Source organism: Leptomonas pyrrhocoris (assembly GCF_001293395.1).
Source record: "Leptomonas pyrrhocoris isolate H10 chromosome Unknown, whole genome shotgun sequence".
In the NCBI taxonomy this organism is placed as follows: Eukaryota; Euglenozoa; class Kinetoplastea; order Trypanosomatida; family Trypanosomatidae; genus Leptomonas; species Leptomonas pyrrhocoris.
This window is the reverse complement of record NW_015438360.1, coordinates 797206-809660: the sequence shown is the minus strand read 5'-3', so window position 1 is coordinate 809660 and position 12455 is coordinate 797206. Positions and strand designations below refer to the sequence as shown.

At 57.8% G+C, this 12455-nt stretch overlaps 5 protein-coding genes across 6 annotated transcripts; all 5 read left to right on the top strand.

Moving 5' to 3' along the window:
* Window positions 1-807: 807 nt before the first annotated feature.
* Window positions 808-1515, top strand: ABB37_02756 (hypothetical protein; the record flags this gene model as incomplete). Its single annotated transcript, XM_015799865.1, has 1 exon — window positions 808-1515. One exon carries the CDS (start codon window positions 808-810, stop codon window positions 1513-1515), a length of 708 nt encoding a protein of 235 aa, XP_015661467.1.
* Window positions 1516-3330: 1815 nt separating this feature from the next.
* ABB37_02755 (hypothetical protein) lies at window positions 3331-5091 on the top strand (the record flags this gene model as incomplete). The annotated part of the gene is made up of 1 exon (XM_015799864.1): window positions 3331-5091. The coding sequence occupies one exon, from the start codon at window positions 3331-3333 to the stop codon at window positions 5089-5091; it is 1761 nt and encodes a 586-aa protein (XP_015661466.1).
* A 727-nt stretch (window positions 5092-5818) lies between these two features.
* Window positions 5819-7352, top strand: ABB37_02754 (putative bystin; the record flags this gene model as incomplete). The annotated part of the gene is made up of 1 exon (XM_015799863.1): window positions 5819-7352. Exon 1 carries the CDS (start codon window positions 5946-5948, stop codon window positions 7350-7352), a length of 1407 nt encoding a protein of 468 aa, XP_015661465.1. The 5' UTR covers window positions 5819-5945.
* Window positions 7353-7940: 588 nt separating this feature from the next.
* ABB37_02753 (putative mitochondrial hypothetical protein) lies at window positions 7941-10005 on the top strand (the record flags this gene model as incomplete). Of its 2 annotated transcripts, none has more annotated exons than XM_015799862.1 (1): window positions 7941-10005. In XM_015799862.1, the coding sequence occupies exon 1, from the start codon at window positions 8140-8142 to the stop codon at window positions 10003-10005; it is 1866 nt and encodes a 621-aa protein (XP_015661464.1). In that variant the 5' UTR covers window positions 7941-8139. The 2 variants fall into 2 exon arrangements, with proteins under 2 accessions (XP_015661464.1, XP_015661463.1); XM_015799861.1 differs by having other exon boundaries at window positions 7970-10005.
* Window positions 10006-10550: 545 nt separating this feature from the next.
* On the top strand, window positions 10551-12421 carry ABB37_02752 (putative aspartyl-tRNA synthetase; the record flags this gene model as incomplete). Its single annotated transcript, XM_015799860.1, has 1 exon — window positions 10551-12421. Exon 1 carries the CDS (start codon window positions 10736-10738, stop codon window positions 12419-12421), a length of 1686 nt encoding a protein of 561 aa, XP_015661462.1. The 5' UTR covers window positions 10551-10735.
* Window positions 12422-12455: the final 34 nt, after the last annotated feature.

The following is a 12455-nucleotide window of genomic DNA, read 5'->3' as shown; positions in this document are numbered from 1 at the left end:
CCGCCCCGTCTTCCACGAAACGCCCGTGCCGGACTACTCCCACGTGCCGAGCCGCGTCGATTCGGGCCTGCACAGTCGCGTGCAAACCTCCTCCCTCACGCGACGCCGCGGCATAAACGCGGCGCCGGCCGACCTCGCCACCCGCTCCCCATCGCTGCGCGAGTTCGCGACGAAGTGCGACCACGTCATCCAGCGCGCCCAAGAGCTTCTGGACCGCACGCGGGAGCAAGAGTTGTTTGTGGCCAAGGCTCTGGAAGAGCGTCTTTCGCAGTCGCCCGGGCGTCGTGCCGACACGCCGACGCCGCCGCTGTCGCAGGGTGATGCCCCGCCCGTGCAGCAGCAGCAGCAGCAACAGCAGCAGACTCCGACGCGGTGGTTTGGTGGGTTCTCCTCGCCGGCGAAGGACTCCCCGGCAGTGCCCGCAGCACCGCACACCACTCCCGTTGCGCCCACGCACCTCGCACAGGAGGAGGAAGAGGAAGTCGTGAAGAGGACGCCACCCCCACATCACCGTCGCCCAGCCGAAACGGCCTCGGCGGGTGGCTCGGCCTTCGCGCACCGTCGCCGTCGCTTCCGCCGCTGCCGGCACCTCCGCCGACCCCTGCAGCGCCGGCACGCAGCTCCCCTGTCTCCGGACCAGCTACTGCTACTACGGGCTCAACAAACACTGCGGACGAGTCCGACAGTCAATCCTCGCCGTCGCTTCTTCAGCGCATTCGACGGTCGTTGCAGCGGACACCGCACGGTGGTGTCGACGCGTCGCCGGCGCCGCTGCCACCCCATGTCGCGCCACCGACCGCCGAAGCCATGCAGAACATCAGCAGCTACAATGTGTACGGTGCAGGTCGCCCGGTCCAGGCCTCGCCTCGCAAGTCGGTCCGGTTTGTGAGTCCCGATAAGCTGGAGAACGTGACGCCGACGAAGGTGGTTATCTTCGCTGATGCGGAGTCGTCCTGCAGTGAGGAAGAAGTGGAAGAAAGCGAAGAAGAAGAAGAGGAAGAAGAAGAGGCGGCGAGGACGTCCGTGCACCGACCGCCGTCCAAGAAGGCGCGTGTGGAGACGTCGCAGAGCACGACACCGAAGCGCGACTCGGTGGTGCTGCCCCCGGCTCCCCCGCCGTCCGCCGTGAAGTCACCTTCCGGAAAGCATGGCGACTGCAGCCCTGGCAGCCGGTCGTCTTCGACGTCCCCGCCATCGCCTTCAGGCGCCTCGCAGCGTACGCACTCGCCGGACTCGTCACCGCGTGTAAGCCATGGCAGTCGCACTTCCGCTTCTTCTCGCTCGTCCTCCGCTGAATCGCCGCAGTCCGCGCGCACGTACACAATGCACCACGACGAACTGAAAGCGTACGTGATGCAGCACACGATTCGTCAGAGTCTTGCTTGCCTAACCAAGCGAGAGATGAAAGTCTTTTTGAAAGAGGAGGGCTCGTCACTGGCAACGCAGCATCACGTGCTAAAGAAGCATCTGCTGACAGAAATTCGCGCCCTCATTCGAAAGCAAGCGGAGGCGTAACGGAGGCGTAGCGGAAAGCACCGCACCTCCTTCGACTCGCCAACACCCACATTAATATATATGTTCTTTTTTGCTGGTAAGCCTTCCCTCAGCTGCACAGATGAGTATCTCCGCCCTTTCCTTTATTGTTCCTTCCTCCTATCTGCTTAGATCTTTCTTATCCCTTTTTTTCCTTTTTTAGAATTTGTACTCTCTCATGCTTTTGTAGGGCTTGTCTCCTCCTTTGTGTCTTTTATTCTTGCTTATACTGTTGTTGCTCTCCGTACAAGGGATCTCCGTCGTTCAGAGGAACCGCTCACCGCCGACGGTACGGAGCACCCGATGCCTCTCACTCCCTTTCCTTTCTCTTTTCTCTTGTTGGTTTTCGCCCTTTTATGTTCATACAGCTTGACATCTCCTTAGATTTTAGATTCCTGCAGAAGAGCGAAGAGACACCTACACCAGGAAGATAACGAAAAAAGGAGGCGAAAAGAGGGCCGCGACTGTCTGATTGTCAATGGAAGGTGAAAGGCGTTCGACGCTATATCTTTTACATGCAAGGCGTTTCTTCCCCTTAGCTGTGTCTCTGTGTGTGTGTGGGGGGGGGGGAGGGTACACCGATACAAGCCCCCACGCACGCACACAAGGATTACACAATGCCCACTACTCGTCTTCTGTGCTCCCGATCAATGCCAACTTCAGCTTCGAAAAAAAAAGTGATTTCATTCTGCTTTCCTCCCTTCTTTCTCTTCATCCACCCCTCCTCCTCCAGCTTACTTCGTCGGAGGAAACGTCTGCGTTCAGTTAACAAGCAACAGTCGAAAGAACATCTTTTTTCATCGAGTCCCCGTAAGCCCCGGCGACGCTTCCCACACGGAGAAGGCGGCTGTACTCGGCGGCTTCCTCCTTTTTCCGCTATCCTTAATAAGCCCTTCTTCGGACTTGCTATTATTCCTATTTCCCTCCTCTCATTTGGTCCTGCGGGCGAGGCGGTTCAGTTTTTATTTATTTTCTGACATTGAGGAAGACTCGGAAGTGAAATTATAGAAAACAGCAGAAAGAAATACAAAAATACTGTCAGTCCTTTCTGCCGTCCGTGTGTGTGCTACTCGCTCTCTCCATCGCTCACGCGAGAGTCTCCGTGAACCGTCCACCCGAAATTTCTAAACCGTATTCGTGGACTCTTGCTGGTCAGCTGCACTTGTGTGAGATCAGCATCAGCACACATACAACAATTATTATTGCTCTTTTTAAGTTGTTGTTTTTTTCCCTACACGCACACACACACACACAGAGCGAGAGAGAAAGAGAGGTAATCTTTTTATTGATTGTTGCCTCCTTTTTGTGTGTGTCTCTACAGTACATAGCATACCTCTCAATTCATAATATATACTTGCACATACAGTCTGAAGTCATGACGGAGGCGAACCGGCAGACCGTACAGCAGCAGCGCATTCAGCAGCTGCAGGAGCGTTTGGAGCTGTACAACGCTGCCGCCACACGCAGCGCAGCAACATCCAGCTCTTCTGCCTCCATCGCTGCCATCTTCAGCAGAGCCGCTTCCGCAGGAACAGCAGTGGAAACCGCAGCGACAGCTTCCGTTAACATAAACGGCGGCGCGAAGCCGACACGTGCGCCGCCGCCGGTCAGCTCACCAAATCAGTTTCCCAGGTCTCCCCCACCTCTGGGGTTACGAGGTCCACGTTCACATCTTCTCCCACATCAGTCGGCAATGACCAGAACGGCGCACCGGCACTGCCAGAAGTGACGAAAAGCTCCGCTTCAGGGACGACGGACGCCGTCCGCCCTTCACCGCGGCCGCAGACGCACCACCGAATGCCACCCGCACCCGCACCTGCGCCACGACTGGCACGCAGCTTGGCAGAGGACTTTGTGAACTCAACCTCAACGAGCCCTTTGGCGGCCACGGCGGAATCAAACAACAAGAATTCCTCGCCGCTAAGCAGCGTTGCTTCTCCGTTGAATTCTGCCGCAGCGGCGGCACCGTACGTCTCCGCAGCCTCGGCAGGTCCTGCCGCAGCTACCGATGCGGCTGCCCTCCCCACCACCTCTCCCCTGCACGCTTCCGCTGTGTTTGGGTACTACAGCGAGTCGAGCGACGCAGAGGAAAACAAAGGAGACGAGCACAATGAGCGCGTGGAGTACGACATTGAGGAGGTGGAAGAGTACGAGGAGGAGGAGGACGACTGCACGGAAGAGGACGAACAGGTAAGCGAGTCAAAGGCAGACCCCCCGCCCACGCTGGACAACGTGCTGCAGCGCATCTTTCGCGCCTACAGCGACTCACCAGACCGGCACAGCACCGAACCGCCGTCAGACAGGAGAGCCGCCGCCGCTGCGTCGCCACCCGCACACGATCCTTCGCAAGGTTCATCCTCCGCCACACGCGTTGCATCGTCTGCCGCTGCTGCCACCGCCACCGCTGCTTCAAACTCCACCCACTCCCTCATCCAACGGGCGGCAGAGCTTTACCGCCAACACCGCCTGCACCAGGCGCAGCAGCTCGACCACCACAGTCCGTTTCGCACCTCCGATGAGGCAGCTTCATCTGAGACGTCCATGTCGACGTCACCGCCGACGGTCGAATTGAATGCCGACACGGAAAGCGACACCCTGGACAGCTCCGACAGCTCCGACAGCTACCTCTCCCCTGCCGCAGCATACGCGGCGTTGAACACTGAAAACACGGCTCTGTTCGCCTCCCGGGCCGCGTTCTCCACGGCAGCAGCAGCAGCAGCAGCGATGGCAGCAGCAGGGGTGGGAACGACAAGTGCGTCCCCCTCGCCACCAGCAACAGGCGTAAATTCCTCTGCCGCTCCTGCCGCCCTCCCCTCCGTGAACTCCTCCTCCTTTGACCAGCTGGAAATGACGTATCGGCGACTTCTCCTCTTACAACGCGGTGTCGAGTACGTGGTGGAACGCACCGGCATCGAGCGCTTCCCTCCGCCGCTGCCGCACCAGGACAAGGCGCAGGCACTCGCCCAGCAGCGCAACCGGCTCGTGGCACGAGATGTGGAACTGCGCAGCGCCCCGCCCGGTGGTGCCACGCTGGATGACGTGCGCGGTCGGGAAGCGGCAGCCGTGGAGGCCGCCGTGGCGTCGATGGAGGCGAAGTTCGCCGCGGCGCTGTTGTTTGCGCGGCCGGTGATTGACCGCGGTGCCGCCATGGACGACAGGCGGCGTTTACTGAGCGAAAAAGAGCGGGAACTGGCGCGGCAGCGCGAGGCCCGCATTATTGTGGAGCGGGAGGTGACCAAACTGGAGGAGGTGCTGAATGATCGAAAGGAGCGGCTGAAGAAGCGGGAGGCGGACCACAACGCGCGGCTGCGGCAGCACAACGAGCAGCAGAACGCGGCACAGCAGCAGATTGGTGAGGTGGAGCAGCTGAGCAAGCAGGTGTCCTCGTGGCTGGCGATTTTGGAGGAGAGGGATCGCCGGCTGGCGCGGAAGGAGAAGCGACTCCAGCGCGTGCAGGCAGATCTGGCTCGACGCAACGAGGATGTGGTGATGTGGAAGAAGGCGACGCAGAAGGTGAAGCAGATTCCACCTCCGCCCTCTCCTCCGCGGATTAGCTAAAGCTGCCATAATGTTGGAGGCATTGCACTGCGTGCGTGGGAAAGTCGCAGAACTCTCTGTACGCTGTTTTCTTTGTTTTGGGGGAAGAGGAGGAGGAGGAGGGGAGGTATCTTTCTCTTGCGGTCCTCGCGTCTCCCCTGTAATTATCTCTCGAGACGCCCCCCTCCCCCTCCCTTCCTTTCCTTTTGGCCGCTGTTATTGCTTGCTGGGAATGCGGGTGCTTTCGTGCTTTGTTGTGTTTCTCCATCTTGGATTGACTGCCAATAGATAGATCGCCAGGTAGACAGCGACACTCCCGCCTTTTGGTTGCCTCGTCTGTTACACCGTACGCATTCTTTATTCTTCTTCTCCTTTTTCCTTCTTTTCGCGTTCACGTTTCACACGAATCACGCAGGCAGTAAGAGGGTGCATTTAGCGAGAACTTTCTGGTGTGCCGGATGCTTCATATTAGACAGCGTAGAAAGGAAACTGCTGTCTGCGCAGGAGCCGCCATCTTAGGCCAGCTGCACTATGGATGCAAAGCCACATTAATTTGTGCTTCCTCTGAAACTAAGCTTCCTTGAGTCCTTCATAGCACTAGAGGCCAGTGCTGGTCTCCTCTTCTTGAGCAACTCTCAAGAATAAAATAATGGAACACAAGAAGGCGGCGTTCGATTGGTTACCCGGCTTTCATCACTTCCTCTCTTTCCCTCTTTCTTCTGTGCTCTTCCGTCTGAGCGACGGTTCAGATCAACGCACACACATCCTTACGCATTCTCCCAGTCGTTGTGGCAACAACTGCTGTTATTATTATTATTATTGAAAAGGGAAGATAAAGTATAGCGAGGAGACACACACGTGGTTAAATTAAAAGAATGCCTGGAAAGGAAAAGACGAAGAAGGAGTCGCAGCGCTCGAACCCGCTGGGGGATGACATCAACGCCGAGCGCTTCGCCAGCGCCAAGGCTTCCTCCCACCGCCGCGGTGACGACAGCAATGCCGTCGACCAGGCCGGCTACCTCATCCCGAACCACGCTACGAAGCGCATTCTGCGCACCGCAAAGCAGCAGTTGGAGGACATTCAAGATGAGTTGACGGCGGAGGAGGCGTACGTAGGCGGCAACAACCATGACGGCGAGGACGACGGCCTGCGCGAGCTGCTCGACAACGAGGAGATGACGACGGAGGGCCGCGCGCACCAGTACGAGTTCGAGGCCGAGGCGGATGCGAACATGGCGGAGTTGGAGTACGACGACAACGAGTCGATTGCGTCGGAGCTGCCTTCGGAGGCGATGGGCGAGATCACACCGGAGATGTACGGCATCGACGAGGAGGAGGCGAGGCTGCTCCACGCTTTCCAGCCCGCCTCTCGTGTGCAGAGCCGCAACTTGGCCGACATGATCATGGAGAAGATTAAGGAGAAGGAGGACGGTGCCCGCGGCGCGGCGCAAAGCTCCGGGCCGAATGCGGGCGTGGACAACAACGAGGATGACGAAGACAAGATCGACAACCGTGTAGCGCGCGTGTACACCGCCATCGGCACGGTGCTGAAGCGGTACACGTCTGGCAAGATCCCAAAAGCCTTCAAGATTCTGCCGAATGTGAAGAACTGGGAGCCGCTACTGATGCTGACGAAGCCGGATCAGTGGTCGCCGCACGCCACCTACCAGGCAACCCGCATCTTTGCGGCGAACTTGAATGAGAACATGCTGCAGCGCTACTACGCCGCCGTGCTGCTGCCCATCGTGCACGAGCGTCTGTTAGAGGAAAAGAAGTTGCACCCCGCGTTGTACATGGCTGTGCGCAAGGCTCTTTTCAAGCCTGTAGCCTTCTTCAAAGGCTTTCTGCTTCCTCTCGCCACGGACGAGGAGTGCACCCTGCGTGAGGCGCTTGTGGTGGCCAGCGTGCTGCAGCGCTCCCACCTCCCGCCGGTCCCCACCGCTGTCACGATTTACAAGATCGCCCAGCAGCCCTTTAGCGGGCCGTGCGCCGTGTTTTTGCGCGTCCTGATTGACAAGAAGATGGCGTTGCCCTACCAGGCCATCGACGAGCTGGTCAAGTACTTCCACCGCTTCCTCGAGACGCACACGAAGGAGGAGGCGCTGCCGGTGCTGTGGCACCAGACGCTACTGACCTTCATCCAGCACTACAAGGCAGACCTGACCGAGGCGCAGCTGGGCCTGCTATCGAGCGTGTGCAACGTGCATTTCCATTACATGATCACGCCTGAGATTCGACGTGAAATTGTGGCCGCGCTGCGCATGAAGCAAGGCGTGGCGTGATGAACAGGGACTGTGGTGAGTGTATTTGGTTGCATACGCGATCTCGATGCGCGTATTTGTCTGAAGTTGCCGTTTAACGTGACAATCGCCGGCACGATTTGTTGCCTTGTTTTGTGTGTGTGTGTGTGTGTGCCACTAACTGCTCTGCGCGGAGCTCGTTTAAGTATTAAGGCGTGCAAAGTACGCCCTTAACAGGAATAATCCTTGTAAGTGATTCCTTTCACTCCTCTAAAAAAAAAAAGGAGAAAAGAATTTAAAAAAATTGCGCCTTTGTGAACCGAGGAAGAAAGCCGCTCCTCCGCTTCTTTCCTTGGTCCGTTCTTGGGTAAATTCCGCATTCATTCCTCCGCGGCCTCTTCTTTTTTTTTTCCCGCTTCGGTGTACGCCGCTGACAGGTGCCATGAGGATTCTCTGCCCCGTAACGGACGTGACATGGCTACAGCGTTGCGTCGCGCGCTGCGAGGCATTTCTTGTTATTAGGTTGTTGTTATTTTTCCAAGCACTGTAGCTCAAATATGTTTCCGCTTTCATTATTTGGCTTCTTTAAGGTACGTCTTCTAATTTTCTCTCCTCCCTTCATTTCTTCAAGGTTTTCTTCCCCCTCTGCTGTCTTCCCAGCAATTAGAAGCGGGCTGCCCCGAGTCGAAGTGCGCTCGCTTTTCTATTCTTCTTTTTGTTTTAAAGGAAGCCACCTACACCCCCTTTGAGCAGTGCTTAAACGCCTTCTCTTTTACTATTACTCAGACAACTCCAAGGCAAGGTAATCAGCGAGAACGTTAAGCGCTTCATGTACCGTTTCTGTAGCGAAGGAGCGCCGCTCGCATGTGCCGGCGTAAGCAAGGGCAGTTGGAGCAGCGCCTTGTCCCGCTGTCAGCCTTCGTCGTGCCACGCTTTTGCACTAACGCAGCGACGATGGTTGACAGCGGGGCGGGGAGGAGGCCCGCCGCTGCCGCCGCCACTCCCGCCACCTCCCGGCAGCGCGTTGCGCAATCGCGCCGGTTCGAAGCTCCCCCCGCCCCCTCCGCTGACCTCCGCCCACTTAGGCACGGCATCCGGGGCCGGCACGACCCACGCCCCTGCGACGGTGCTGCGCTCCCCCCAGGAGGTTCTCACCGCCTTCGTTTCGTACATCCCCACGTACTACGTGAGTGTGCCATGCGTGGCGTCGGTGCTGCCGGAGGAGCTCCGCGAAAATTTTGTTGGACGCGGTCGTCTTCTATATTTTCTGAAGCGCTTCCCGTTTTTGTTCGATATGCAGATGAATGGCATCGGCTCCAGTTTGGTGCGGCTGCACCGCGACGTGAGCCACCCGCAGCGCGGCGCTGCCGATGAGAAGTACATGATGACAGACGTGGGTGAGACGACGAGCTACATTGCCAAACCGGAGTACATCACCAGCACCGAAAGCCTGGACAGTGTGCAGTGTAACGTCTTTGTGAAGCCGCCAGTGCCGCCGCCGTCGGTGCAGGTGCACCTGGAGGAACGTGTGCCCGTGGTGGATCGCCTGCGTACGCTGGTGCCGGAGACGTTCGTGTCCATTGAAAAGCTGGAGGAGAACATCCCAGAGGATATCTTGTTTCATCCCTACTTTGATTGTCAGGGTGGGCTGCTCTCCATTGCGGGTAAGCTGCCCGATGAATTTCAGGTCGTGGACGGCCACGTTCGTCGTCGTCCACGGCATCTCGCTCCGCTCGCGCTGGACGAATACACGCTGGAGACGTCGCCTTTCCCGGAGGTGGCCGCGATGATCAAACGCGCGGTTTGCGACAGTGACATTCCACACTGGGTCAGCATCACTCCCCTGTACGAAGCTCTCTCGCGGGAGCAGAAGCACAAGCTGAAGCAGCAGTTTAAGAGTTTCGCAGGTTTTCTGCGTGCCCACGGCCGAGCGCTGGCGGTCTCGACGGACATGCTGCAGGTGTCCATGTGGATCTGCAAGAACCCACCGCCGTTGCAGCCGGTTCTCGAAGAGGGGAGCACACCCGGCTCGGCGCAACTTTCCCTAGACGTCAGCAAGTCTGCCGTGGCGACGGAGGCATCACCACCATCTTCGTCGTCCTCTTCTTCAAAGCCTGTCACCTACACGAGAGCGGAGATAATAAACGCGTGGTACGACCGCTTCCCCTCCCACAAAACGCTCAACTTACGGGACGCGATGGAGCTGCTGCCGATTGAGATGCGCACCTCAGGCCTGCCCAAGAAGATCGCCCCCTGGCTCGCCACCCATCCTCACTACTTTACCGTAGATTACATGGAGGAGGAAGACCCAACCAAGGTGCTCATCCGGCGTGCTTCGGAGTGGCAACCACTCGATATCGCGATGGCCCTCTACGCCCACATGCCAGATGCGAAGACGGAGTACGACGCGGCGGCCGTGCTACAGAGCGTGGAGCCGTCCCTACGACGGGTCGTGGAGGAACTAGGGATGGAGCAGCTCGGTGATGTGCTTCCCCAGTGGCTGCGCGTCACGAAGCGGCGTGGCTCTGCTGCTGCCGCTTCCACAGAGGCGGCGAACTTCACACTGCGCCGGCTGCAAGAATCCGACGCTCTTCAGAAGGAAATTCAACATCGGCGACTGCAGAAAGAAAAGAAGAAGGAGACCGGTGTGACAGATGACGTGGATGCCGAGGACATGGCGAATCTGCCGAGGTAAAGTAGTTGAAGAAAAGCATCTTTCCTCCATCTCTTTCTCACTCCCTCACACAGGTGGTTTCGCGCTTGGCAAAACCTGTTCCTTTGCGTGTTTGAGAATGTAGCACTTCTGTTGTTGGAGAACTCAGCGAACGGCTTGTGTTCTTTGCTTATCGATCACGGTCGACGGCGCTTCACAGACAATTTAACTCCTTTTTTCTTCCACGCGAAAAAGAAATGGAATCGGAGAAAACTGGCCGAAACGCGTACATGTATTTATGTGTTTGGTCTTCACCAACGTCGGAGGATCCGTGACGTGTGTTGGCAGATACTCTCCTTGCCACACGCAGCGGTGTCCAACCGTTTTTTTTTTTGTTATTATTGTTGTTGTTTTGCCGCCCAGCTCTCAACGACTCCTTTTTGGGGTACCCCGCTCAGGCGAGCGTGCAGCGTAGAAGAGCACGAAGCTCTAACGAAGGGATTCTCTTTCATTTCTTCAGCGTCCTCCTCTCCATCTATTTGTCTTTCTGCTTCTCTCATTGGTCTCAAAACACCTGAACTGTATTAGTTGTCTACAAAGGGTATTGTTTCACTTTTCTACATGATAGTTTACGAGCCGTAACGTAGCATCCCAGCTCTCTTTTATTACTTCTCTTCTTTCTTCAGCATCTCTCCCACTCTCGTCCGGCGCTGAAATAGCATTTTCGACCCCCTTTTTTTTTTAAGCCCTCCACTCTCCTTTCCTGCCCACAATGAGCTCGAACCACGTCGATGCGGAGGCGCCGGCGGCGGAGACGTTGCCGGGTGGCGAGGTCCCTGCGGCGAACAAAAAGGTGGACGCTAAGGAGGCCCGAAAGGCGGCCCGGCTGGCGGAAGAACGGGCCCGCGCCGAGGAGAAGGCGGCCCTGCTCGAGAAGTACAAGGACGTGTTCGGCGTCGCATCGATGGTGCAGTCCACCACCTACAACTCCCGCGCCTACATCCCCATGACAGACCTGTCGAAGCCGGAGTACGTGGACAAGTCCGTGCTGATCCGCGCCCGCGTGACGGCGACACGCAAGAAGGGCAAGATGGCTTTCATGGTGCTGCGGGATGGCAGTGACTCGGTGCAGGCCATGGCGGCGGTCGACGACACAATTCCGAAGGAGATGATCGACTTTATGGGCCAGATCCCATCGGAGTCGATCGTGGACGTGGAGGCGACCGTGTCGAAGGTGGACCAGCCCATCACCGGCGCCTCGCACTCGAACATTGAGCTGAAGGTGACGAAGATCCACATCGTGACGGAGTCGCTGCGCACGCTGCCCTTCACCCTGGAGGATGCCAACCGCAAGGAGTCGGAGGAGGGCGTGAAGGTGAACTTCGACACCCGTCTCAACAGCCGTTGGATGGACATGCGCTCCCAGGCATCGGGCGCCATCTTCCGCATGCAGTCCCGCGTCGGCCAGTACTTCCGCCAGTTCCTTATCGACAACGACTTCTGTGAAATTCACTCGCCGAAGATCATCAACGCGCCGAGCGAGGGCGGTGCGAACGTGTTCAAGCTGCAGTACTTCAACCGATTTGCCTACCTGGCCCAGTCGCCGCAGCTGTACAAGCAGATGGCCCTGCAGGGTGACCTGCCGCGCGTGTTCGAGGTCGGCCCGGTCTTTCGTGCCGAGAACAGCAATACCCACCGCCACCTAACCGAGTTCGTCGGCTTGGATGTCGAGATGCGCATCAACGAGCACTACTACGAGGTGTTAGATCTCGCGGAGAGTCTCTTCAACTACATGTTCGAGCACCTCGCGACGCACACGAAAGAGTTGGAGGATGTCTGCCAGCAGTACCCCTTCGAGCCGCTGGTGTGGAAGCTCACGCCGGAGAAGATGAAAGAACTCGGCGTCGGCGTCATCTCCGAGAACATCGAGCCGACCGACAAGTATCAGGCTCGTGTGCACAACATGGAGAGCCGCATGCTCCGCATCAACTACATTCACTGCATTGAGCTGCTCAACGAGGTGCTGGAAGAGAAACTGGCCCCGACGGATGACATCAACACCACCAACGAGAAGCAGCTCGGCAAGTTGGTGAAGGAGCGCTACGGCACCGACTTCTTCATCTCCGACCGCTTTCCGTCCTCGTTGCGGCCCTTCTACACGATGGAGTGCAAGGACGACACCCGCTTCACGAACTCGTACGACATGTTCATCCGTGGTGAGGAGATCTCCAGCGGCGCGCAGCGTATTCACGACCCCGAGCTGCTGCTGGCACGCGCCAAGATGCTGAACGTCGACCTCACCCCCATCAAGGAGTACGTCGACTCCTTCCGCCTCGGGGCCTGGCCGCACGGCGGCTTCGGTGTCGGTCTCGAGCGCGTGGTGATGCTCTACCTTGGTCTCGGCAACGTACGTCTTGTCTCGCTCTTCCCCCGCGACCCGCAGCGCACGACGCCGTAGAGAAAAGAAATGAAAAGAAGAAGAGTTCGCGTGT